At 39.9% G+C, this 27445-nt stretch overlaps 1 protein-coding gene across 1 annotated transcript; it reads right to left on the minus strand.

Annotated features, from left to right (window-relative positions):
* Nucleotides 1-40: 40 nt before the first annotated feature.
* On the minus strand, nt 41-26274 carry capn1 (calpain 1). The gene is made up of 22 exons (XM_020640359.3): nt 26118-26274; nt 22064-22775; nt 19676-19745; nt 17083-17201; nt 10082-10215; nt 8962-9130; nt 7573-7656; nt 6861-6946; nt 6343-6417; nt 6037-6197; nt 5365-5525; nt 4968-4979; nt 4592-4803; nt 4325-4364; nt 4173-4238; nt 4007-4064; nt 3816-3880; nt 3158-3226; nt 2865-2943; nt 2595-2711; nt 2167-2225; nt 41-2054 (listed from the first exon to the last, which is right to left on the minus strand). Exons 2-22 carry the CDS (start codon nt 22319-22321, stop codon nt 2028-2030), a joined length of 2121 nt encoding a protein of 706 aa, XP_020496015.2. The 5' UTR covers nt 22322-22775; nt 26118-26274; the 3' UTR covers nt 41-2027.
* Between the last annotated feature and the right edge of the window lie 1171 nt (nt 26275-27445).

Raw genomic sequence — 27445 nt, forward strand, 5'->3', positions numbered from 1 at the left:
AGGGTATGTTAATGGGGTTAAACATCTCAATCATAAAAAATAATCTGAGAGCCTTTTATTAGACGCATCAACAGAAAAAAATTGATCATTAATCCAGACACTCGTAAAATCCTCCCCATGTTTAATTCCAAAGTATGCATGGAAGTTTTACAGACACACTGCGCAGTAAACCAATGCAACGGATGATGAATGAGTCCAAAGGGACTCTGAATGTTACTAATGTAAACGTTTGGTTATATAAGCATTACGCTGCAAAAAAGTGAAGACAAGAATGCTGGCACTGCCTCAAAAAGGCAAATAAATCTAACAGTACTGGGGCCACGTTTTATGAATAAATGTTTCAAATTGAATCCCACCATTTACAAAAAAATAAAAATAAGATGAGGGTTAAAAATATTGGCAGGACTAGCTATTTTTGGTATTTGAACACATTTTCAGATTCACAAAAATCTGACACTGTATACAAAGATTTTAAATACTTCCGAGACTTTTTGTTTTTTAACATAAAAGTGACATTATTCAAAAACCTCTTTAGCACTTGCTCCCCCGGTTGAACAGAATTGAGGCAGGCAGACAACATTTCAAACAGCATGCACACGACATATCCATTTATCTTGCATAATGTATTTACCTTCACTGTAAATATTGTAAATATTAAAAAGGCTGACTCATCCCTTTTTAAAAAAAAAATTAAAAAGCATTGACATCCAGTTCCAGCCATGATAAAAAAAACAATTTCATTCAATTTTTCTTTCATATTTAGTAAAAAAAAAAAAAAAACAGTCTGTAAAAAGTGTCATGCGTTAAGATAAGCAACTTCTGTAAGTCTTAAAGCTACACAGGAATAAACACATTCTCATATGTTACAGCACATCACCATTGTCTCAGCAGTGCAGGGCCTGGAAAAATTTAATGATGGACCCTTGTTGCTCAGAAAGCTAAGTTTGGCACCAGATGTAAACAGAAAATGTCAGACAGGCAACAGCGCTGCTTAGGCAAAGTAAAGGTCATCCATAGATGCTGAATATGGGGCGTTAAAAGAGTTGGTGGAAAGATTAAGGTGGCAAAGAACGAACAGAAGTCAAGAACTAAACATTTAGATTTGTTTACAACATGAGTTAGCTTGAGTTAGCTTAGCTTGGCTAGGCTAACTAAGTGATCTTTCTATTTTTTTGTGAATTTGTGAGTTTTGTGTTCTGAAACCTCTTAGCTTAGGGTGACCATACTTCCCAATTTCACCGGGCCCATCCCGTTTTCAACCTGTGTCCCAAATCCCCAAAAATATCTATAAAACATTAATATGTCCCAGTTTTGAACAGTACCTGGCCCAGATTTTAACCAACCACCACAATGCGCCATGCTTGTAACATTGATTTGTCTCCATATATGTAAATCAATGTCGTTCCCAAGGCTGTTGCTTAGCTAGCCCAGCTAATCATATTAACAAGACCTGCTGCGTTTTCCAAAGAGCCCCAGTTAAGTTATCCCTTACTTCTTGTGTCACCAGTGCAGGTCAATACATGAGGGTTTGCGGTTAAAATTAAAGTTAAAGCCTTCCGATTTTGAAAATACGGTCACCCTATCTTAGCTAAGCTAGCTTCTTTAGGCTAAGCAGAGGGGGTTATGGAGGGATGTCTTTTTTCAACAAAGCTAGCTTCATATTGCTAAAAAAAAAAAAGGGACTTTGTTGTTTAAACACACTGAAATTTAACCAATATGTTTATATCAATCCGATAGTTGTTCTGCCTTCAAAAATGATTTGTACCACTAAAAATAGTGTGCCTAGCTAACAGCCGGGTGCTACCGCAAAATGAACTGCCAGGCTACAAGAAGTACACTCACAGTGACAAATAAAGGACGTGTTTCCAGTATAGGCACTGTACAGATGAGTTTACAGTCTGTAAGCATCAGAGGGCCTCAGAGGAAGAACTGGTGGAGGAGAAAGGCACTTCTGAAAACAACAAAATACTGGGACCTGGAGCTGCAGTGGGATGCAGTGCAACAGTTACAGAAGAGTCCACTCAGCTTTAGGCAAACATGGTCAGAGTAATCCACTGTAGAACACAGAGAAAGGTGAATGAGGTCACGGTAACTCACAGGTACTTACATCAGAGAAGTGGTTTTAAATGTCCAACACAGCAACATAGAAAAAGAATACGGGCATACCTGAAAGAAGGTGAGTGATATAAGATTGTCATTGTCTGTGTCCATTGTCTTGAAGGTTTCTGCAATGACAAAATGGAAGGGAATTACCTGACAGCAAGGTTATTGGTTTTGTATTGTTAAGTCTTTGGAAATGTTGAAGAGAAAAACTTGACAAACAAATGTATTTTGTCAAAGGCACCAAGTCATGTAGTCTTTCCAGTGTTTCCCACACATAGATGATACCTGGGTGTGCCGCTAAGAGTTTTTTTTTTAAGTATATTGATCCTCTGCACTTGATTAAATTGCAGTGGTTTGTCTTGCAAAATCCCATCCCAACACATTGGATCTGGATCTGACTTTGATTGTCTTTAGAAAGTCTTTAAAACAAAGCAAAACAAATGCAAACTGTTCCTTTAACAACACTACTGGTATGCAGTAAAGGGACTCACTGTACATAGTCTCCAGTCTGACCAGACAGGTGACAAAGTTATCAAAATCCACGGCCATGTCTGCCTCTGTGTAACGCAGGATGATCAGCTGGAACAGTTGGTTGGTCAGCTTGAAACCTGTCACAGGATAATTAGAGTGTCAGAGGCAGAAGAGCAAAGAAGAAAAACTAAAATGTCAGAAAAGAGAGAAGGGGAAGGAAAGTGAAGGAAAGTGGCAAAACCTCTGATCCTTGAAGTTTTTGTTGAATTGAAGTAAAAAGGGAACAGTACCTGCAGATTCAAGAGCCATCCTCATTTCATAGGAGCTCATGGTGCCCGATTTGTCCAAGTCAAACTGCCTGAATATGGTCTGACATGGTGGCAGAGACAAGTGGAGAAAAATGACTCAGAATGGAGAGACAATAATATGAAAAATGGAAAGAAACTAGTTTTCAGAAAGCAAACAGAAAAACTTAAAACCACTCCACTGGCTAGACATCAAAATAAATATCAGGCTGACGCAAGTGCAGTGATTCTAAATCAATACTGTTTGACCTGATTTCTCCATCAGTGTTCAAACTCACCAGATACCGTTTGATCTTCTCCCACAGAACATGAAACTCTGTCAGGCCGAGCTTCCCACTGCCGTCCGTCTGAGCTCGTTAAGTCAAAGCTTAAACCTTTTAGCACAACTGATAGCAAAAAAAAGCCTGCTAAATCGCCTCAAGTGATGTCACTAGAGTCAGCCTCTGTACTGAAGACGACGTTTAAAAATGATACAATTCTGAGGTTTTGAAGTTTAACTGAACCTCTTTGGCACATTCCTCATCACGGCTACATGCTAGCAGCTTGAGGGCTAAGTTAGCTGCTACTAGCATGACACAGCTAATCGGCAGCAGTCTAGCTAGTGTGGTGTCAGATATCTGAATTTACGCTATATCGATTTTGCCATTTCTTAGCACAACTGATAGCAAAAAAAAGCCTACTAAATCGCCTCAAGTGATGTCACTAGAGTCAGCTCAATTACCCACATGCATTGTGGGTAATTGAGGCACCAAATATTTCGGGTTTGGTTTAACTTACTTTGTTTTATTTATTTCTGAAGTAGCAATGTTATAGGAGTGCAAAGTTTATTTGAAACAGTTCTCATTCAATGACCTTAAAGAATCTACATTGTTTGACCCTGATATTATTTATGTTTTATAGATATTATAAATGTTGTATTGCAATTTCAAAGGATACGTCCATGAGGTTGATCATGCTACGACAAGCTTCTTTAGAGAAGCCGTCGGTCTTCAGGTCTTTATCTGTTGGCAGTAGAAGTAAGACACACAACAAAACAGATTTAACTCCACTTATCGTTTTTTTTTTTTAAACTAAGAATATATATTTCAATACTGGTCATAACACAAGCTTGTAAATCCACTGCTAACGTTTGCCGATGATCCTGTTCAATATGGTCTGCAGTTCAGTGATACTGATCTCCATGTCCTGTTGGTACAAACACAAAAAGGGTTATTATAACAATGTAAGTTTGTCTGTGTATACAGTGATCCCTTTCTCCCAGCTGCTTCTTCACTCCATGCAAGGTTTGCTTACCGGCCCCGCCAGCTGTCTGAAGAGACCCTTGAAGCCCGCGTCGATCTGGCTCTCGTCGAGCTCCGTCTGAAACACAAATATTTAACGTCTTGAGCGTTTTTCTTTCAGACATCATGCGTGTACTCGTGTCGTGTAATGTTTCATTCTCTTACCTCTACTGGAAGATCTGCTTTTATGTCATCGTCAAGCTCTCTGACATGGACAGAACAAAGACTCAAGGTTACTCTGTTTCCTATTTTTTAAATGATATATTTGTTTGCAAGCAATTTTTTGACTTCCTCTAGATTTAGAAAGCTTGATTCTTTAACCTGGACAAAAAAGTCTCCAGAAACACAGCTGATAAATGTATAGAATATGAGAAACAATATACAAAAACAATAGTCATTATTCCCAAAGCTTCTTCTCCCCTAACCACTCACTCAGAGTTGGCAGGTTTCTCCGAGAACACCCTGAGGACAAAGTCAGCCTCTTTGTGCGGCTCGAACGTGGACGGGACGATGACGTACTCTCCGGCCGGCAGCTGCAGCCTCGAGCTGACCTCCCTCAGGTTGATGAAGAGTTCAGAGCGAGCGCTGGACGCGTGCGTCAGGAAGAAGTCTCGCTTCAGGTGGACCCCTGAACTGCCCACAAACTGAAGGAGACAGTGACTTTTTCATCCTTTCAAAACTCAGTTACTTTAACTTCTACAGTATGTTAATCGTTTTTTCAATCAGATTAAAATCCGTCATGTTTGCATTTGCACAATAATTGGGTTTTCTTGAATCGCATAAGAGTGTAAAGAAGCAAATCACATACCTCTCTTGGAACCTGTATAGGACAGAAAGCAAGATAGGAAATTATTCAAATGATAAAAAATAAGAATAAGATAAGAATTACCTTATTTTCAGTGTACCAATCAAACTCAACACATAAACAGTTAATAATCATCACCAATATATAAAACAATAAGCTTTAGGAGCCCACCATAGAGAGCAAACACTCTGCTCTAGGTTAAACTGGGAGACTTTTGATGCATGTGGTTCCCACCCTCTTTCTCCCCTAATGCCCTGCAATCTTATTTCTGTAGACTTCATAATAAATGATTTAAACCACCCCGACAGAGACTACTAACCCCATGTTGAAGGATTTCTGACTCTGTTCACTGTCCCGTCCCACTGTAAAAAAAAAAAAACGTATTTGATTTGCAGTTTACCTCATAGACAGCGAACCCGATGGTTTCCATGTCTTTGCCCTCCCGCCGTTTTTTCCTGCGGTCCTTCTGCATGAGGCCGACCAAGAAGCTGCAGGCTGATTGGCCAGGAGTGTCCGGGTGCTGCAGGACGAGCTTGAACTGAGGGTTCAGCCAAAAGGTGGCTGGGAAGAGCGTGCAAAAAAAGGTTGTTTTCTCACTTTTTTTTTTATATTAAAGCACAAAAATACCTAAAGAAAACAGACAGGTCATCTGAAGAGTCTGTCTTTTCTTTTTTCCCAAAAGGAAACTATACGAAGAAACCCCACTCAAACGTCTTTTGCATGTTATCAGTCATGATGGTTATTTTCCAAAATGCTGTTGCCATTGTTGTTACTTATTATTTAAAGTGGAGTCACTGGTTCACATTCCTTCATTCCTCCAGTCCTCCCGCCTCTCTTTCTACATCACCCAAAAAAGTCAAATTGAGGTATTCGGTTGCTTGGTAACGCAACTTAACATCATCATATGATCCCAAAGCTGTTGATTAATGGAAGGAGAAAGGTGTTTAAGATTGTGGTCTAAAACTCAAAAAGTTAATTCAAGCAAAGATCCTCTCAACCACGTGTATTCATTAATGACTTCTATGTCATATTTCCCCAGTTTTCGCCTCTCTCTCTCTCTCTCTCGCCTTACCTGGGAAGTTCCTGCAGCCTCCGGCAGTGCTGCCCCTCCTCCACTCCCCCTGATAGAGCGAGGAGCTCCACTTCTTCAGCTGGCTGTTCTGCAGGGCGTCAGCTGTCAGGTTGCAGAGCTCCAGACGGGTAAACTCTCGCAGGAAGTCATTGAACGACATCCTGAGAGGAGGCGATAAAAGCTCTTGTTACAGGATGATGTGTACGACTTGTTCTAAGTCATTTTTGTCAAAAGTTGAAAAAGCTTCACTGCAGATGTGTTGTTCAAAGTACTCATAACGCGGGGGGGGGGGGTTAAAGGACTCACCAGAATTCACCGTCCTCGCTGCGGTTTTGTAACCGACTTCTGACCGAGCGGTCCACACTGTCCCACTCTCTGGAGCTGAAGATTTCCAGAAGAAAAGAGTTGATTTTAAATGAAGAATAAGTGAACACAAGTCAGAACATCCTCAGCTTTAATCTTCCTTTGAAAGCAGTTTTTTTTTCTCGACACACGGTGTTGATCATGCTCAGTTAGTCTGTGATACATTATGTAATCACAAACGGTTCCTCAACCCCTGGGTGACTCTTTTCCCCCTCCCCCCACTGGCTTTTTCTTTTTCTCTTCCTTTTTCTCCGTCTGGGCCTCTTTGGGATCAGAGAAATTCTTTGAAACTGACTGCACATACAAGTAGAAATATTTTGTAAACCTGTTAACATAATAACATATGAAGGCATGGAATACAAGTAAGCTCAAGGTTATGAAAGGTTACAAAAAAGTAACTGGTAAATGAGTTTTCTTTTCCAATCTGAAATCTCTTTGTAAGTCTCATATAAATCTTTTACCTGTCGCTCCAGGCTCCAGTCCACTCCACCTCTCCCCACGGGTTCCTGATCCGGACCAGCTTGGTCAGATTTCCTCTGTAGACCACCTAAGGGTGAGAAAACACCACCTGAAATAAACACTGTGATTGTTTTAACTCTGTGTCGACTTGAAGTTACGTCTGGGATTCATTGTTATGGTTAAAACCTGGCATGATAAACGAGGGGAAACTGATTACGACAATGTTCTGTCCTCTGCTTGTGTTCATTTAGCGTGTGGCGAGGGAATCAGGAATGCACTTGATTTCTTATGTCTCAAAGTCAGTTATCTCAAATGTCTTTGCATGGAAAAATCTACATTTTGAAAGGCACTTTGGTACAGCTGCTACAAAAACTTGACTTGAACTTTGAAGGGAAGCTGTACCACTGCGGCTGGCTGCTGGTTTAGTTTTTCTCATGTAACCATCTTCATAATTTGGTTCTTTGGGGTTCAGATAGCGTAATGGTTAATGCATGTGCCACATGTGCGAAGGCTGTAGTCCTCCAAGCAGGCAGCCCGGCTTCCAAGAATGTCATTCCCCTAAAAGTATATTTGTGTTTTTAAGGGAAAACGATAAGGCTAAGAATAATTGAAATCCAAATAATAAAGAAAGAAATGATAAAAAGAGATGAGTTGAGAGTTATTTTTCACTAAATAACGACGTTGCTATTGTTGCGAGAATATTTCCCCGTGTACCTCGTCCACGCCGGTCACAGAGTAGGCGTGTCCTTTCACCAGCTTCTTGAATGTAACAGCCTCCATGTCTTTGGAGTCGCTGATCTGTAGATGACAAAGAAGAATCAGAGTAAAGCAGAGGTCGACAGCACGTTTCATGACGTCACAAAGACGGTGAAGGATTTATGGTGGAATAGCTCCACACACGATGTCCAAACATGGCTCTTTCTAAAAGATCGGATAATGAGTACAAACATGCTACAGCTCAACTCAGATGTAAAATCAAACACATCTTAAAAAAAATAAAATTCTTTATGTATCATTTAAACTCTTTTAAAAACCAAATGCCATCTGTAATTGCAACTGAATCCCTCAAACTTTTCTTTTTTGTTGCTGCTACTCTGATTATATCTTATTATTTTATCAACTCTGTTGCAGATCTTCTTTGTTTTTTGGGCAAGATTCACAGTTCTGTCGACCAAAACAGAATCAGCACAGAGAGGCGAACAAAACAAGCCACACAGACAAGCAGACAAGAGTTCAGTCCCCTCTGTCTGCAAACATCCGCCGCATCGACGTGTCCTTGAGAATCACACCGACCTCCTGCCGGGTCCAATCCATTTACTGCAGCAGGTTACATAATATTCACTGCTCTCTCCTGATGTTCTCAAAGATCACATTTCAAATGTACTTTCTCTTTTGGGAAAAAAAAAGAAAAAACGTCACAGTATATGTACATATCCAATTTCCTACCAGGACTGTTTAAAAATAATGCAACTTCTTTTTTCCCCATCTTTATGCCCATTTTAGAAAACATATCCAGTACTGATAAATCTGTATTGGACCAATATCGTCCCACTAATATCGGCTAACTAATATGGCTCACTAATATCATCCCATAAATATCGGCTCACTAATATCGGCTAACTAATATGGCTCACTAATATCATCCCATAAATATCTGCTCACTAATATCATCCCATAAATATCGGCTCACTAATATCGGCTAACTAATATGGCTCACTAATATCATCCCATAAATATCGGCTCACTAATATCATCCCATAAATATCGGCTCACTAATATCGGCTCACTAATATCATCCCATAAATATCTGTTCACTAATATCATCCCATAAATATCGGCTCACTAATATCATCCCATAAATATCTGTTCACTAATATCGTCCCATAAATATCGGCTCACTAATATATCTGTCAAGCTTTGAATGATGCTGAAATGTTCGTATTCAAAACTTAAAAAAAAAAAACACTTCTAGAGGCCTCTCACTTGTTTTGATGTTTTTAAACTTATGATTCCCTTGTTTTTAAATACACTTCACTATCTGCTGTACATCTGTTTCAATGTTCCTGTGTGCTAGTGTCTGTTGATGACTGTTGTAGTACTGACGTCTATGGAGCAGCCCAGCAGTGAGCCCCTCTCTATGGCCCTGCTGATGATGCTGTAGAGGTCAGAGGGGGCTTTCTTCAGCTCAAACATCTCAGTCACGCCTCCCGTGAAGTCCTCAAAGCCCTCTGAGGTGCTGCCGCCTGACAGAGCCTCGTAACAGCCGTTCAGCCTGGGAAACAACCACACATTAAAGAGCATTACAAGAAGAGTTTTAAGGAATACGAGCAGGCCTTATATGGACGTCTAACACAGAGGTATAGAATAGATGGATTCTAGATTCTCCACACCTCCATATATGAACATGTGCATTCAAAGGGTAACAATCTCCCTCCCTGCTCTGCAAAGTCCACTTAACTGTGCAATCACACATCTCCACACAAAGTCCTGCGGTTAACACATTTACAACTTATTCTGCAGCTGTCTGCAGAAGCAGCTGGAGTCTCAAGTTGCCAAATGTTTCCCTTAACAGCTTTATGTGTTTACGAATTGTGTTACAAACACATATTTTAACACTTTTTCTGCACAAGGTTCTGACTGCAGTTGGGGTTCTTAAAAAACCCTGAACTGGTGAGCATTAGATTGAGAGCTAAAACTGGAACTTAAACTAGAGCTCATTTCATGTTGTGTCGATAATGGAGTCATTGGAGTGCAATTATAAAGAATAAATATATAAAGGAGTAAGAAAATAAACGGTGAAATAGGAAGAGACATTATTTAAAGAATAAATACGTTTAGAAATATACAAAAAAAATGACGGATGACAGGAAAAAGCATGATTGCTCCCCCCTCCCCTGCTCGTTTATATTCACATCGTTCCGTACCAGAGTACACTTGCGATAAAGTATGCTCATAGTTGGTTTGCAAATCTGCCAAGAAAAAGAAAGAAGAAGAAGCAACCCCCTGCAGGCTGAGTCCATCCTGCTACTGACCCTCTTCCTTCTTTGTTTTTGAAGCAACAGGAGCTGTCGCGTCATATAACGCTTCACTTCCTTGTTTAAGCATGGATGTGGACCTGAGTATGGTAAGTGTGTGTTCACACCGATCAAATGAGCTGGACTTTTGGGGTCAAGTGCACTCGGATCCGGGGCCCCGGGTCCCCCTAGTGTGAAACCACCCTTACTTTGCGTAGGCCTTCTCCAGCAGAGCGCTCCAGAACTCAGTTCCCTCTGCAGAGTGGACAAACAGCAGCTTCCCATCCTTCACTGGCAGCCGGTCGTCTATCACCACCTCCAGCCATTCTCCAAACTGCCAGAACTGCAACACAGAGAGAGAGAAAAAAAAAAAGAACCACAATGTTATAACTCAGGTCACAAATGATTATTCTACCTTACTGAAGAAATGCAGCATGTGAGGAAGGTTAGATAATAGGGTCAATGTATCAACTCCTGCAGATGCACTGTTCAGTTTAAAACAGGTTTTAGTTAGATTCATGGAGTACATACATATACATTAAATGATGAGGATAAGGCACATTTTCTGGAGTTTGAAAAATTGAAAATTGAAAAGAAACACCAAGTAATTTGAGTTTTCTGTAGCATAGTTTGTCATTTAGTATGTTGAGTCACACAACATGAGCAAACACATAGTATACAAAAGCTTTGGAATGAGGGCTTTGAGTAATGAGGATATGCATGAACTCAGATTAATTACATATCCTCAAATCAATCCTGCAAGTAAATCACTGGTCTACAGGAACATTTGAAATAAGCCTTAGACGTCGTGTTCCTTTTATATTTATCATATTAATGGTCAGGAGGTTATGAAGGGCTTTGCAATGCAGCAGGAGTACGCTGAGGCAAGCTGAACAAGGGTGTAGTGTACCTATTGGCCAGCAGGGGGCAGAAGAAACCAACACAACAAAGTGGATGAAAAGCAGATTGAAAATGAGGTCAAAATAATCATTCTGTTGTCATAACAACAAAAACATGCTTGAAATATGCAAATCCTTAGAGATGATTTCCCAGAGCGTCGCTAAGAGTTGTAAGGACTCAAAGTTTAAAACAAGTGAGCGAAACATCACATAAAAAGAAATACATCTGAACAATCTTACACAGAACACAATGTGAGATTCAAATGATCTTAAGCTGTGCTCCGTGTTCTGACACCAAAGTGGAAGTTACAGTCCTTAAATTGTCAAGGCTTGAAATGGAGGCCTGGGACATCCATAAAAAACTAAAAGAAATATGTATTTTTCTTACTCTTTTGTCTCCATTAGCAATAAAACATCACTTTTGACACCCGTGCACTATCTCTGCTACAGTAACCACCCAAGATGCCAAGATAACACTTCCTCAAATACTGTTTCAGGCTGATTCTTCTTCTAACAAAAGCAGCCTACATAGCAATATTATATTCATTGGCTTCCACTAGCATCTACTGTTTTAAAACAGCAAAGAAGAACTGGATTAATATCACACATTTTGTGAAGATAGCAAACAACAGCAGTTGTCGTGCCTAGTTAAAGCTAGCAAAACTACAAAAAAAATGTTTTCCCCATCATAGCTTTAGAGGTTTTGTAAATTTAAACTTAAGATAACTAAAACTAGTTGAAACGCTAAATGAAGCAGCTTACTGTAAAAACAAAAGTGTCTGTTAAACACTCTTGGTGGACACAAAACGTCTACAAAGGCCACTATAGCCAGCTAAAGGTAACGTTAGCCAAGATTTTTAAGCTAAGTTAGGATTTAGTGTGCTCAGCAAAGCCATAAAACAATTATAACGATGATATTACATTTAACAATTAAAAGGTGAATTTAGCTGTTAAAATATAATGATAATAATAATGTGTATATTTATAACCCTGCATGTTTTGGATAAGGACTCCGTTGCAGGTTTGTCATTTGGAAAATTTGAAAGCCACAGCTGTGTGTGTATGTGTACTTGTGTGCATGTTTATTTGTCAATTAAAAGACTGCGTTCACTGCAGTGTGTACAGCAGGATGATAGATGGAGGTATTCTGCATGCCCTGCAGAGCTGAAGCCTCCTCTGGGAGGAGCTGTGTCACAATACAGCTGACTGAACACACACAAACACACACACACACAGGGACACACACCCCTGGCAAACACACCAGCACACACACACCTAGTTAGTTCAAAGCAATAAGGAAGCGACAGACCCCTTCACTAAGGGGAAACAACTTACTACATCTGTGTCACTCACTCGCACCGGGCGTCAAATCTTAAGACAAAAAAATAAAAATACAATTCAACTCTCTGTTCTGGAAAAAGTGCTAAAAATAAGAATATCATAAACAATTCTGCCCCAGTTAGAGGTTTCATTTGTTTCCGACTGAGATGGCTGAGATTGCATGGTTTATAATTCATTTTTCCTCCTTTTGTTTGCACGCCTTAGACGCCCTGCCTTCGATTTTCCTGCTTCTCAAACAAAATTAAGATCCCCACCGCTGGCGCTTATAATTACATTTCGGTATGACTCATGCAGGTCTGCAGTCATTTATCCGAAAGGCTTAAGGAGCAAACGGATACAAAGGGGAATCCCTGAAAGACTCAACGGTGCAGAAAAAGCAGCAAACAAAAAAGTAGGGAAACATGCTCGGGCAGGAAAAAAAAAAACTGCAAGTAATGGAAACGCACAAGCATGAGAAATCTTTCGGCTGCCGTGAAAAACACAATGACGAGACGCTGGAACAACGGTCACACAGGCAGAGCAGAAAAAGAGGGCGATGAAACTGGGGCAACTGTTTGCTACATGGAAGCAGACGCGTGTATTTACGAGCCATTTGGCTTTAATGTGCATACATTAAACACAGGCGTGCACTTCTAAACACACGACTGTGCGAACTCAACCGCCATTTCCACTCCAGCAGAAGGAGCAATTGTGTGCATGTGGAGAATGGTTATATGATGAAGATGTAAAAATGAGCCCAGCGTCTCTGGAAATAATCAGAAACATGAAGCTAATGATACATGGACAACAGAAGAAACTGCACAGTCAGGATGATCTGAATGCTGAGAACGATCTTCTGGTAAATAACACAGCACTTTTCTCGTCTTCTGACTACTTGGGCCACATACCAATTTGCTCTGTATGAAGAGTTGGGTGTTAGAACGCGCTGGCATGTGAGTGTATGTATTTGATCTACATTGCAGGCAGGTTTCCAAGCATGTAAAACATCTCTCTCTCCCTCTCTCTCTCCCTCTCTCTTTCTCTCTCTACCTCTCTCTCTCTCTCTCCCCCCCCCCCCCCCTCCCCCCCTCTTGGCGGGCTGACAGTTAGGTTGGCAACAGCACTCACTGCGTCAAAGAGGGCAGCCGCTTCAGTTCAAAGCGCTCTGTGATATAGCACATTGTTGAGATAGTGGAGAAGCATTAATAGCAAAAGTTCATATAAAAAGAAATTGAATGTGAATCCTGAAGTTTTTTTAAAATGCTCTCTCCTCGTCTTCTCCATTTGCTCAGGAAGGTTCGGAGCTGAAAGGCTGCTTAGTAACACATTTTAGGGGTTAAGAATCTCTCCTGCTCTGCAGACAAGCTGATGTCAGATCAGAGGGGGGAGTACCCACACACACACACACACACACACACACACACACACACACACACACACACACACACACACACACACACACACACACACACACACACACACACACACACACACACACACACACACACACACACACACACACACACACACACTCTCTGGCACAGATAATGAGACATGAGAGATCACACACTCACTGTACTGTTCAAAAAGACTCACTGCAGTCTATTCAGCTCTGCTCTGATGTTTTCATTCATCAGATGTCTCATTTTCTGTTCATAGACCTTCTGTGTCTGACAGAACGACTCTAGTTTGACAACAAGTAGGATTTTTAAAGCTGCTTTCTGCAACAATAGGTTCTTATGAAATGCTGCTTCTTTAAACTACTTTTAAAGACAGCAGCACGTTAATTCTTTAAAAGTGTATTTGAGAGACAAAACACAGCAGGGTCCCTTAAAGGAATGCAAACCAGGGAAAGAAAAAACTGTTAAAAAGTCATCCAAAGGGCCATCTAGTTGCCTTTATCAGTAGAGTTTTAAAAGGCCTGCCAAGCTTAGCAACATGCTAATATTTAGCATCTTAGTTGCCAGCATTAGCATGCATCTTAATAAAAGCCAAGGCTAATAAAACGTCAGAGGAAGTGGAAAAAATGTATAACCAAGTGGAAATTTGACTTTGCTAAAGCTGGTTTATAAATTTAGCATACAAAATGGAGATTAGAATTATATGGCAAAGTTAAGATGGTTCAAATTCCATCACAAAGAGCATTACGTTTAAAAAAAAAAGAAGCAAAAAATAAAAGATTAGCATTGGAATTTTACACTAAGGACCCATTTTTATGTGTCCTTTCCCCATGTTCTTTTTCCTAAACTAGATATCCAGGAGGTGAAGTTCAGTCACTAGAGTCTTAGCCAAGGTGACAAATAGCAGATGGAGTTCAGCCCACTGCTTCCTGAAAGAGCTACACCCTTAATTATGCAGAACTTGACGACGCGATGTAGTTTAAGGAGGCGAGTTTGGAAACTGATCAATGAAGACATCAATTTGTTGTTTTACTAAGATGGCAACATGTTTATTTTCCACTGTAAAGTTTAGCACTTTAACATGGGGCTCTATGGGGATTGACTCACGGTTGGAGCCAGCCTCAAGTGGCCACTCGAGGAACTGCAGTTTTTTTTGGCATTCCTGTGCTGGCTTAATTTTTCTGCCCTGGACATTTCCACTTGAATCACATCCACAAATTGTCAGTGGTATTTTTTTTTTTTTTAAAAACACTTTTAGCTCATGAAATTTGGAACACAGAACTTGTAGAAATGGATCTTTTGCCACAAAAAACACCTTCCTGTGCAAACCTACATTGGGTCTAAAAATGTTGCCCATACAATTTGATGGGAGATTTTGGTTTCCAGTGTGCCGGTTCTTCTGCATTCACTTTGGTTATAGAAACTCAAACATTGCTTCTTATCTTTATAAACCACTGCCTGGTGATTTCCCTGTCTCACACTTGTTCGACTGCTGTATAAAAAGGGATGTGTGTCACTGCTACTAGCTGAGTGTGTCTGGAGTATTTGGTTTTATGTACGAAGCAAAGTTCAGCTGATAAAGTCTGACAGAATCTTCACCATAGAGATAGAACAAATAGAATGCATATTTTGTATTTAGGTCACAAAGCTGCAGGACTGGTCTTGCACATTGGAGAGGTGATTCTTTAAACATCACTGCAGGGTTCTGTGCTTGACGTCAACACTTGTTTTGTATTTTTCAGATATAACTGATCACATCTTCTGTAGGCTCGAGATTCTGTGTGTGAGAAAGAAATGGGCGTTGGTCACCTAAGGAGAATGTGCTAAAATCTTCCCAGGTTTATTGACTGACTGACTGACTGGGTGTGGATCAGAGAAGTCAGTTATCTTGAATGACTCAGAGGGGTTTAAAACACACTAGTTACGGGAAAAAAATAATCCTTTTTTTTTTTTTCTGGGAAACTTTGAGGAGAGAAGAAAAGTAGAATCTCAACATATTAACTACTGGTGAGCGAGAAGCCTCACACTTACTGTAGCCCTGCAACTATGACATAACCAAATATCTTCCAGATTAGTTTGATTAATCTTTGCAGTATGCTCTCTTTAAATCTTCCAATGTATGTTTAAAAACCCCATAAAGTAGTACGATAGTGTAGAATTTACCTAGATAAAGAAAGACCAGAAATTCTCACAAGAGAGGGAAATTCATTAAATAGAAGAATTTCTGTTGATTCTAATGAACTTTGTCTAATGATTTTTTTTAAATGTGACCCTACCCTAAAAAAATAGAAGTAAGGTTTAAATCTAAAATTCTGGATCTTCCTATTACTTCCTTTCAGAGCAGAAGAGACATTTACATGCAACAGCTTCAAACCACAGCAGGAAGTTAAGAAAAATCTTTGCAGCACAATTTCTGCTTCAAAGGAAAACTTTAGTGTTTGCTTGTGATGTACAAGCGTAAAGTGAAACCTAACTACACACAAATACCAAAAACCATCTTTCTCACTTTGGTTTGAACCAAAGAAAACAAACAGGACAGTTTGCTCAGTCGCTGTTGCTCTTAACAGGAAATGAGACAACAGGAAGTGTCGTTGACACAGGTTACATGAGATGGCACACAACTGTGGCCTGCTTTGTTTACAATGACTAGAACTAAAAGTCCAGACTTGTCCATGATTTAGACAGATGTAGGTTTTTAATGACTTCAAGTCCTCATTGTACAGTTTAAGCAGCTCATATTTTACTATATATTATTCTATTAGCAGCAGACTCTCTACATAATGTTGCATGAATATAAAGTATCAGTGACATTACGATATGCTTATGATCAGGAATTTTTTGCATTCAAATCCAAATGCAACCAATTTGCTTCTTTTACATGTTTAATTCTAATAGCAAAAAAATATACCCAACTTAACAAAATGTTAACTGTATGTAATATTTCACCCACTAAAGGGAATATTAGATTATATAGGATTCATCAAATCTATGAACTAACTCCAGACTGAACAGCTGACAAAGTTTTACAGAACTGAAAAAGAGACATCATCACGCCTGTTTTAGCCTCTGTGCTCTGACTCAGTTATCGACTGAATGAAAAGACAGATAACCTGGACAGCCCCTGAAAAGTGAAGCCAAAACATTTGGAACTCCCCCTACTGGCAGGCTTCAGTATAGGCCATAAGCTCCGCCTCCTCTGTGGGGTTTTTTTTCTTCTAATGTGCATTAAGTTATTCTAGTTAGTTCTTTTTAATTGCTGTTTTAATTGATTATTTGATTCTCCAAAAAAGGGGTAGAATGCCATGATTGACAGCTTTGTTGACAAAAAGTTGTGCGAAAAGTAAAGAACACCAACACAAGAGTCACTGAACTTCTCATAACTGTGTAAATAAATCTAAATGTTATGTGAAACAAAGACAACGCTCCATTGTAGATCCGATTTACTAAATCTTAAAAGGAACAATAAAACTACATGAGACCAGACACCAGCTCAGCCTAGCTACAGTTAGCTAACCGGTGCGTTTGTTTTGTCTCTACCTTTAGACGAGCCATATGCAGTAAATGTAAATACAGAAAGTGAGCAGTGGTCACCTGGAAGTGGAAGATGCCGGCGTATCCCTGCCCAAAGCTTTGCCCGTGAGGAACCACCCTGTGCAGGAGGTTGTCATTTAAGGTCAGCGAGGCGATGGCAGCCAGCAGCCAGCAGTCCCCTGAGGACACACACACACACACACACACACACATTTTTACTACCTGAAATCAGTTCTGCATTCCAGAAATGTGATCCCAGCCATGCAACGACATCTTTAAATTGTATGTTTTTTTCTCTTCTTTGCGAAATAAAATCCAGTTCCTCTTTTCCATACTGGTAATTCATACCTGGTTAGTTCAAACTGAAATGCACTCGGCGGGAAGACGCTCATAAAAACTGGAATTCACCCTTTAACAGCTCAGGCGAGATGCTAGAACTATGTTTGAACAAGCTTTGCCCTCTGGGAAATTGGAGAGGCGCTTGTTCCTTTGGATTAAAGAGAGGCGCTGAAACGACCACACAGCTCCAAAATAACTCTTCAACTATTTCAAGGAGACTTTTCTGTTGTGATAAACATGTTTCATGATGAGAGGCCATGACCACCTTGATTGATGGAGGTTTTACTCTTAATGATACATGTTAAATGAAATCAAATTATTTTTTGGTGTTGCATTTTGATATTTGTTTGTTGTAATGTCTTTATTTCATTTTTACCCGTTTAGCTTTTGATTTTCATTTATGTAACTGTTGCACTTCCTGATGTTTTGTTTATGTTTGTGAACCCCAGAAAGAGTTGTTCCTACCAGAGGCAAATGGGGATCAAGTTAGAAGCCCTAAGAAGACGGCATCCAGACCAATATAACAACCTGTCTTGATAGTTTCTATTTCATTCTATCTCATGTTGGATCTATTAATGCGGGTTAATGATACACAGTGTCGTTGCACTTTTATACCAAAAGTAATTCAAGGCCAGTTGACTTTCATTTTAAATTCATATCCATCAACTTATCTGTCAACACTTCCTGGTTTGTTGAACAGATAACCTCCCCCGTGACTGATAAAAATCACTCAGTCTTATCGCATTTTTTGGCTGTACAACAAAGTGAAGCATTATGTTTCCCCAGCCGCAACATTTTAGGGGTTATTGTTCTGCGATTAAGCTGCCCCTCCGGGGAGAAACGGGGGCTTTGGTTTTAGCTCTGCATATCGAGATGAAGGAAGCAGCTTCCTGCTCTGCCAGATCTGCTGAAACAGAGGGAGCGTTGGCCCTGTTTACAGATGTGAGGCAGAGAAAAAAACAAAGCATGAATTATAAATGCGTTTCTGTGTCGAGCAAGATACATCTCGGGCTGGAAAACTGTTACCGGTGCAGCTGAATGAACGGGTAACTCTCTCTGTCAAATCGACCGTGTCCATCTGTCACTTATGTGCTGATTCATTTTGCCCTGTGGAAACTTTTTTTAATCCATACAGTCAGCTCAGTCTTATTTACAAAAGGAAGTAGATTTATTACCGTGTACAGGAGTTAGATAAAAGGGTGAATGATTTACTGTAGGTTAAAAAAAACCTGGCTAAAACGATCATGATATAAAAGGAAAAAAACATCAGATTTCAAAATAAGATGTACTACTATGTCTGTAAAATGTGTGGTTCTATTTCCTCTGGAGAAGCTTTTTAGTTTCCCTTTGTATTAATAAAGTTGTCTAACATCTCAAACTACAACATACATGAGACATTTAGTTTGAAGAAATGTTGGTCCATGGGAGATGTGCAAAGGAGTTGTAGCGACCCAGTCAAATTAGCGATTCATTGCTTTTAGCATTTTTGTGTTAGGACACTTTAAACAAACTTTAAATTTCTCCTCATTTATTTTCATTCCCCTATAATTGACTTAAAGGCTGTATCTTAGAAAGTTTTCATCCAGTCCCTCACAACAGGAATTCTTCATGAAAACAGGAAAATGTTTAAGGTTATGTTCTGACAAGTGGGACTATCATCAAAAAAACTATCTGGTCATCAAAACCAGGATGCTAATCCAACATGGCTTCCAGCAAAGACCTAGACAGCTAACAACCCCCCCAAAAAGCATAAATGACTTATTTATAGACAGCTTTTTGCATGGATCAAACACACAGGCAAACACACATTTGTAAATTTCAAGTGTAGTAGATAACATCGCCTTTGAAAGGAGCTAGCTTAGCTAAGATAGGCTAAGCTAAACGCAAGTCTTTCCTCAAAAAATAAAAATATGTAAATTGTACAAGATGTTGAGCTATCTGTGATAAATACAAATCAGTTTCTGACCATGTCTCTGGCCAATGTTTGACTAATAAAGCACAGCTACTGAGAACATGAACTAACTATTTTTTTATGAAAGTATCCTGTAAAAAAACGATAAACCTGGCCTCAGGAAAGGTTAAGTGCCTCAAGGACATGTTGTTCATGGCTCTCAGGAGAGAGGAAATCTTCACTTATTCATGTCCTACATTTCCCAGTTAGACCTGGGTTGGTAACTTGGCAACCCTTTATTATATCACATGTTTCTTTTGGCTTCGGCTGACATTTTCCTCTTAGCCTTTCAACCACCTTTTTACCCAGCTCTGCCTCTCCTCCAAATGCTCGATCATGGGATGTTCTTGTGAATGGACTCACCCAGAGCTCCCTGACAGATGTCTGTGCGGGTCGCTCCATCTACGATGAACTCGGGCCGTTTACAGAACTCCTGCGGAGACACAAAATCAAACAAGCAGAGCGAATCAGTTCAATGCTTTCTTAATGATACCCATCTAAAACATTTGTCATTTGTTGTCCTTCTCATTCTGCCTTTAAGGGGTTAGTCCAAAGAAATGACACAACACATGGTTCATACAGGTCGCAACAAGTCAAGTTGCTTTCAAGATTTATTTCTGATAGATAAAAGCATTTAAGCTGAAAAATTATCTGTGTATTAAATTTAGTAAACTACTCTGAAACAGTTTTTATGTGATGTAAAAGTACAACTTTTAGGAAGACATGTCTTAATCAGCTTTTTTTCTTGTGGTGAAGGAATTAATCGATGTCGTAGCAGCTAGCAAAGTAAAGACTTCTCTTATTCAAATTTTCATATAAAAACACATTTTGGTTCACAAACTAGACACTTGAGTTTACTTAAGCAAATATGCTATTCGTATCTCAAGCTGCTATGCTACTTGTTAAAGACATTTAAAGCTGGTTAAGCAAACATCTGACCGCCCCACGTCTTCTTAGAAACTAAAGTTATTGGTAAAGATCTTCATCTTCAAACGTGTTAAACCAGGACTAAAACAAAACAGTGCTGTTTTTATGCTCTCGCTAGTTCAGACATTTTTCAGCGGTTCCTTGTTTCTCTTCGTACTTAGCTAGGCTAGGCTCCTTGCGCTAGCTTCTTTTGTTTCTCCTGATGACCCAAAAACTTTCTTTTATTCAGTATTTTTTTACAAAGCTGATCTAAATAAGCAAATACAAGTTGAAAACTGAATCTTTAAGATGATTAATGTGTAGATAAATTAACAGCTGACTTAGCAATTGCTGTTTCAGTTCTTTTTAAGCTAACCTGCAACGTAGCCTATTCTCTGGTGTCTTTAATGTGGATATTTTTGTTTTTTCTACTATTTTGAAGTTTTTTTAACCAGGAAAAAAAGTCTCTCCTTTAAAGACGCCTATCTAAAATGAACATTAAAGTATTTAGGTATCCACAGAGATCTAACAATAAATATTTTAGGAGCACAATGTTGCATTTTAGTGGCTCTTGTTTTCCAGTAAGCCCTGTTTCATTTTAACCATGTTCTGCTCAGCATGTTGAGCGTGAGAAACCCCACATGAAGCTATAAAAAGAAATATTCCATTTATCTTCATGCCACACACACACACACACACACACACACATACCATTAGATACACGGCTGAATTCACAGAAACACGAGCATCACACACACAGATTCAAATTGCTTTCTTTCAAGACTTGCAGAGAGCACAGATTTTTGGAGGGAAATATGAACACCATGAACCCTCTTGTGCAGCGTTAATATTACAGATCCTGTGGTGCAGGCCAGAGCCCATGCATTATAAAACACAAGACTTTTTGGAGAGACGAGACCCTGGGAAGCATTAGGGCTGCATGTCACACACACACACACACGTTAACACACAAGCTCACAGTGGCTCTCACACACTCAAGTGGAGGCTGCAGGAGGAGCTAAGAGGCTGCAGTCACGCTGATGGTCACGACCCCTAGAGCTTTTAAGATCAAGACTTGTCTCCCTGATGTTCTATCACAGGACTGACAACAGCGACCCGACACGGCATGTGTGAGTCTAACGGTGATGAGAGAGTGCTGTCTGCAAGGCTGCCGTGATAACACCCGATGAAAACGTGCATGCAGGGAGGAATACGAGAGGATGAAAAGCTGAAGAAGAGAAAGATGCGAAATGCTTTATTCATCTCTAAGACATTCACAAAGACTTGACTTATTGTAAAAAATGATATCTACCAATCAATCCTGACAGGACATTTAGTTGCCAGGCAAAAAATAGGAATCTGTCAGGACTGGTTTTTTGGTAGCAGGGGCGTGTCCAGACTTTTTGTACTGGGGTGGCCCAAAGGGGGGAATAGGGGTGGCCTGAAGTTTGTTTACACACACACATGAATGAAGGGCATGTATTTACCTCTTCTGTCTGCACTAATCACATTGACTTGTTTTACTTACTTTGGGAATCATGCTTGAGGCACTGTTCATTCATGCTTTGACAAGGGGACTCTATGGCTACTCGAGGGTTAAATCCACATTCATCATTTAGGAGAAGGCTGAGATGAAAGCACAGACTATACTGACTGACTGTTATCTTCACGGTCCAAACACTTTGATAAATATTCTAATGACACAAGTTAAACATTGCAGAATGACTTGCAAACAAGCCGGACTTTTTGGAGCTTAATTCCTGCAAAAGTCCAGATTACTAAGGCAAAAAACAAGAGAATAACTCAAACCTATCAGAGTTTTGATCCAACACTTCTCCTTCTTACCGTGGGCCTCATCCAGCGCACTCCTTGGGTCTTGGACGATCTTGGTCCGAGCTCATTGAATCCCAAAGAGGATGAGGCACAGGGGAACAAAGTATCCTCAAACAGCCTCCCACTCTGGAGGCTCTGGCCTCTCAGGGAACCAAAGTCCTGACCCAGGAACTTCACAGCTTTGTGGTTTTGTCCCAGACCGTCATCGCGATCCCACTGGCTCCTCAGCCTGGCGGCCATGCCTGTAGCCGAGTAAATGTGCTCTTCCATCCTGAGCTTGTGGAGTTGGGAGCGTAGGGTCGACTGTCACTTTTTGTTGGGCGATGCGATAATATAATGAAGGATGTGTTGATAATTAATGAGACAACTGTACCCTACCGTAGCAACAGATTGGCTTAAACTCTTATAGAAGGTGGTAATGGCTTCAAAGGCTCAATTATGAATCAGAATGTAAAATCCATAGCCATTAAGATGCTTTTAAAGGTTGACTCAGCTGAGGCTTGGCTGTGGTACATGTGGTTCTGCTGTAGAAGGAGGATGCTTCAAATCTAGAAACAATCAGTGTATGGGCTCAAAATATGTTAAAGATATAAATGTCCTCCTCACAGCAAAGTCAAGTCAACAATCCTTGTGTTTTGCTATTTCTTCATCCAGATACGAGAAACCAACAGGAGTGCAGGGTGTCGGTCCGTCCGTCAGTTTTGTTCCCAACAGCACATAAAGCCTAAAAAAAAAAGAAGAAATGAGAAAGTGCAAAGTGAAAGTATGCACAGATGCAGATCCATACATAGTTTTATACCTATACATACAAAACAAACAAAAGCAGCAGCTACACCCTATGTGTAGGGTTTACAGGCAAATGAACCCTCCCTATTTCTTTTCAGTCAACAGTATACACACATGCCGGCCATGCATAGCAAAGGGATTAGTCACAATGGGTATATCAGTGCTACTTTTACCGCCTGGTGCTGAAAGTGTACACAGTCGGTGTCAGTCAGAAAGCCATCAAAGTCAATGTTTAATCACAGTGGCATTAAACAAAGTGGGGGTCATGGCGCCGTGTGTGAGTGGTGTGTTTCATGTGCACAGGGACTGACAGAAACGGGGGCTTTCTGAGAGTCTTGATGCACAATGAAGGCAGCTAACACGCAAAAGCTCTCTGGGACTCTTTAATTAAGCAGAGCCGAGGACGAGGAAGTGTTTAACTGTCATTAGTGCCTCCGAAAGCTCTTGACAGAACTGGAGCTTTTGCAAAGAGTTCATCTCAGTCCGCCTGTCTTTGTAGTCCTCACTCTGCTTCTTTCAGGTCTATTTTTAACACCGCTCCTTTTTTTTTTGTTTATTTCTTTCAGCTCTGTAGGCTATCTTTTTTTATTATTTTTTTTCACAGCTACAACCCTCCACTATCGAAACCAAGCACTCTTCCTGTTTCAAGAATCAGCCGTCACAACAGAAGCAGAAAAAAAAAAAAAAACAGAGTCTGACTGTCGCTGGCTCGGAGAGAGCAGCAAAGCCCTGTTACTGTTTCCACTAGTCGCTGTGAACCACACCCATCAGTTTGACTGAAAAATGTTCCAGAGAACAGAGCATGTGGCCTCAACAACAGGTTTCCACAGCTGTTACAGAATCTAACAGACTTGTTTTACAACGAAGCAATTATTCCACCACTACAATTCAAGTGAGGACAGCATAACATCGACAACATTTAGGCTACTACTAGCAACAGTACTTTAATTTCTTCTACTACAACAATATCTGGAAATACAGCAAGTTTTTTTTTACTTGTGTTATATCTAAAACAACTACTAAATACACAGTAACCGTCAATAAAAGCACACAATTCAATATTTTTTGTTGAACATGACATAGCTAGCATTGAGTGCTAAATCTAAAGGGCTAAACTTGATGCTGCTAAGCTACTGCACGAGCTGGTTAGCAGTAGCCTAGGCTCAACGTACAGAAGGCTAATAATAATAATAATAATAATAATAAATTAGATTTATAAAGTGCTTTTCTAAATACTCAAAGACGCTTTGACAGGAAACAACAAAAAACAAAGCAAAAACTAAGAGAGAGAAAACTAAGGCTAGTGCTGTCATTTCTTCTACAACAATATCTGGAACTATCACGTTTTGTTTCACTAGTGTTATATCTAAAAATGACAACTACATACACTACATAATGGTTCTTACACCAATAGTACTTTAACACTTTTTTCATAGCTAGTGTTGAGTAAAATCAAATTCTAAAGGGCTAAAAGTTGTTTTGAAAGAACGAATCACTCATGATTCAGCCAACTAGTCGAAAACATCTCTAACTCTACAGCTTCTTATACTGTTACAGCAACTATCAGCAGATCCAATACTGAGACTTTAGCACATGTTACACCAAATGTTGCCATCCAGGCTGACTTGCACTGTACTGAACCATGTGGCTTTTTATCAATGAGTAACTATTTTAATAATGGCCATTGAAATAAACTCTGCAGACAAACTATTCATGCTCCTATTTCTGTAACCAAAAAAACATGCAAACCATTTGATGTTGTTGTTTTTTTTTTTTAGCTCCGCTGGATGTTATCGGGGCGCACTCTGCCCGCACAGGACTCCAATCTGGCTAAGATAAATATTTAATTTCCCCTTGCATGAGAAACATATATAGCCCCCCCTCCCTCCCTCTTTCCACACACACACACACACACATGGAGGACATCCTCCACCTCAGTGCAGGTTGTGACATGTATGACATATGACAAGCTGTAAACGGCATGTCCAGACATATAAGAAAAGAGGCATTTTCACTCGAGCAGCAGAAGATGGAGCTGAATTACTGAACAATAATTAGAGTCCTGCATGATGAGCCAATCAGGAAATTAGACAATTATTGAAACATGTGTTTGCAACATAATCATAATGTCATAACATGTTCATGCCACAGGCCTGGTGACATTACTCCAGAGGCATCTAGAGGAGCTGATATAATGTCATGGGTCATTAAGACAGAGATAAAGGGAGTTTTTGGTAAGGGGAAGTCACACAAAGATTTCAAACCTCAAACCCAAAGACAAAAGTCAACACAGTGTGTCACTGCTTTTCTGCTGATGCGTGTCTGCGTCTGTGATCCAGTGGCTTTTACTTCTCACGACACAGTGAGAGACTGTTGGTGATTATCACTCCTGCAGGTGTGTGTGTGTGTGTGTGTGTGTGTGTGTGTGTGTGTGTGTGTGTGTGTGTGTGTGTGTGTGTGTGTGTGTGTGTGTGTGTGTGTGTGTGGGGTCTCGTGTTTAGGCTGTGAGTAAGCATTCTGACCCCCGGGGAGTATTTCTGCATCCGGGGGTTCATATTCCAAACACTGTGAAATGAAATAGCCAAAGTAGGGGCTATTTGCAAATAAAGCCATGAAGAAAATAGACCCCGCATTGCAACGAGACACGCACAGTGTCTGATGGGGAAATAGATGCCGACTCTTGCAGCCAAGTAGGATGTAGAAATCTGCTTCAAAACAGGGTGTGCACGTAGATAGAGATCTCTGTACGCCATGCGGTTTAATCATAGTGAATATCGAGTCACTTGCATGTATATTATAGTATATCCTCGTTCATCTTTAGATGTCTCACACTCTGATGAATAAGCATGCAGTTCTAATGGTCGGTGCGGTTTTTTTTGTATGGCGGTCCAGCTGTCAAACTAAAACTTTCCGAAGTTGACCAACAAGAACAGCTGCATGGGAGAAACATTTGGTCCACCTCCCACTCAGCAAAAGTAACATCCGCATACATGGAGAGGAGCTCCAACAAGATATTACGCGCAAATAACAGCCCGACACTGTCAGATTTCACAGTCCTGTTAAGTTGTGAAAGTTGGGCCGACCTTAAACCGAGGAGTTTCTCTGACGTGATTTGTTTGCAGTTCTCAAATGAAACGACTGACTCACTTTAAACTCAAAAAGTTCATGCCAGGATGTCAAAAGCATCTTTAACTTTAACTCTCCACTTTAAAAACCTCCATGCAGCGCGTCATAAGCTGTTCAAAGAAAAAACACTGTGTTGAATTATGTTCATATTTACCTTGCCGGGAGGTTAATCCTTTTAAAATGCGGATATTTTAGACATTCAATGTACAACTTAGCCTTCTCTTTTCCCTTTCATGTTTAGTGAAAGGTGTCCCCTCCCCTGCTCTCTACCAGCGATGATTGTCTAGAAACGCCCAGCTGCCTAGAGCTGCTCTGATTATGGAACTAATATAAACTCCTCCTCAGTGCGCCTGCGCTGTATGGAAAGCCAAGCATGCCATTATATCGACGCTGTATGTATTTTTCTTTTTTCTTTTTTCTTTTATAACAAAGACTCAGTGTTTAAGCTGTAATACTCATTTAAATATGTCAACACTTGTTAAGTTGAGAAAGAGAAGGCATCAACATGCTTTAGGGCTTGCTTTTTTCCCCAATAGTGTGACCTTGAATGGGACGTTTAAAGAGCTAAAAATGTATGAACAGTTTCACACTTTTGATTAATGCTATCAGAGGTTCAATTAGACTAAATACTCGTTTTTTTTCCATTTCCCATCTGCACAGCTGTCCCAAGAGTCAGCCTCTAGTTGGACACTTTGATGATAACCTCAAGTATTAAAATTTTAATCGCACCTTTAATGTTTGCACTGACTGTTTATTTAATGTCTGTTTTTGATCATTTTATTATTTTTAAACGTTGCTAAAAAATGTTGATTCATCTAGGGGTATTCTTAAATATTTTTTCAGGTTAATATATATGTATGGGGGGGGGGGGGTCGTTTTTGTGGTTAATTTGTTTCATGTCATGCACGTCTTTGTAACCTGCTACTGAATGCTTTGAATTTCCCTCGGGATCAATAAAGTATCTATCTATCTGTCTATCTATTACGAAAACTAGGCGTTTAATAGGCGCCACCAGGCATATAAACACATGCGACGCAACATTTTTTTTTGTTAAATTTGGTTTTGTGGAAACAGAAATAAGACTGCAATTCTGTATTTGTGCAATATTTTTGGTTTATGGTTAAACCATACACAGCTGTAATACCTGGAGGTTAAGCTATCTAGACAGACTTGTTGTTTTAGAGCACAAAGTGTGAATCCAACTGTCCTTCAGTTTGTTCTCCGCTAAGAACTTATAAACAAGGCTTTTATGTTATCCTAAGTAACCCACCTGGTTCCTTTCATGTTTTGATGAAATCAAGTTGTAAGATGTGTCTTGTTTTCATACCCATTGTTGATGACTGAATAGACTTGAAAACCTAATTTGAACCTTATTTTTGTAAGTTTGACGAACCCTTCAGAGAAAGACAATAACTTCCTTCATGTATGGTCCTTTTGATCAGCCTTCGTCTCTGTTAACCTGTAAATAGTTTGACCTGAGTT

This window comes from Labrus bergylta, chromosome 22 (genome assembly GCF_963930695.1).
Source record: "Labrus bergylta chromosome 22, fLabBer1.1, whole genome shotgun sequence".
In the NCBI taxonomy this organism is placed as follows: Eukaryota; Metazoa; Chordata; class Actinopteri; order Labriformes; family Labridae; genus Labrus; species Labrus bergylta.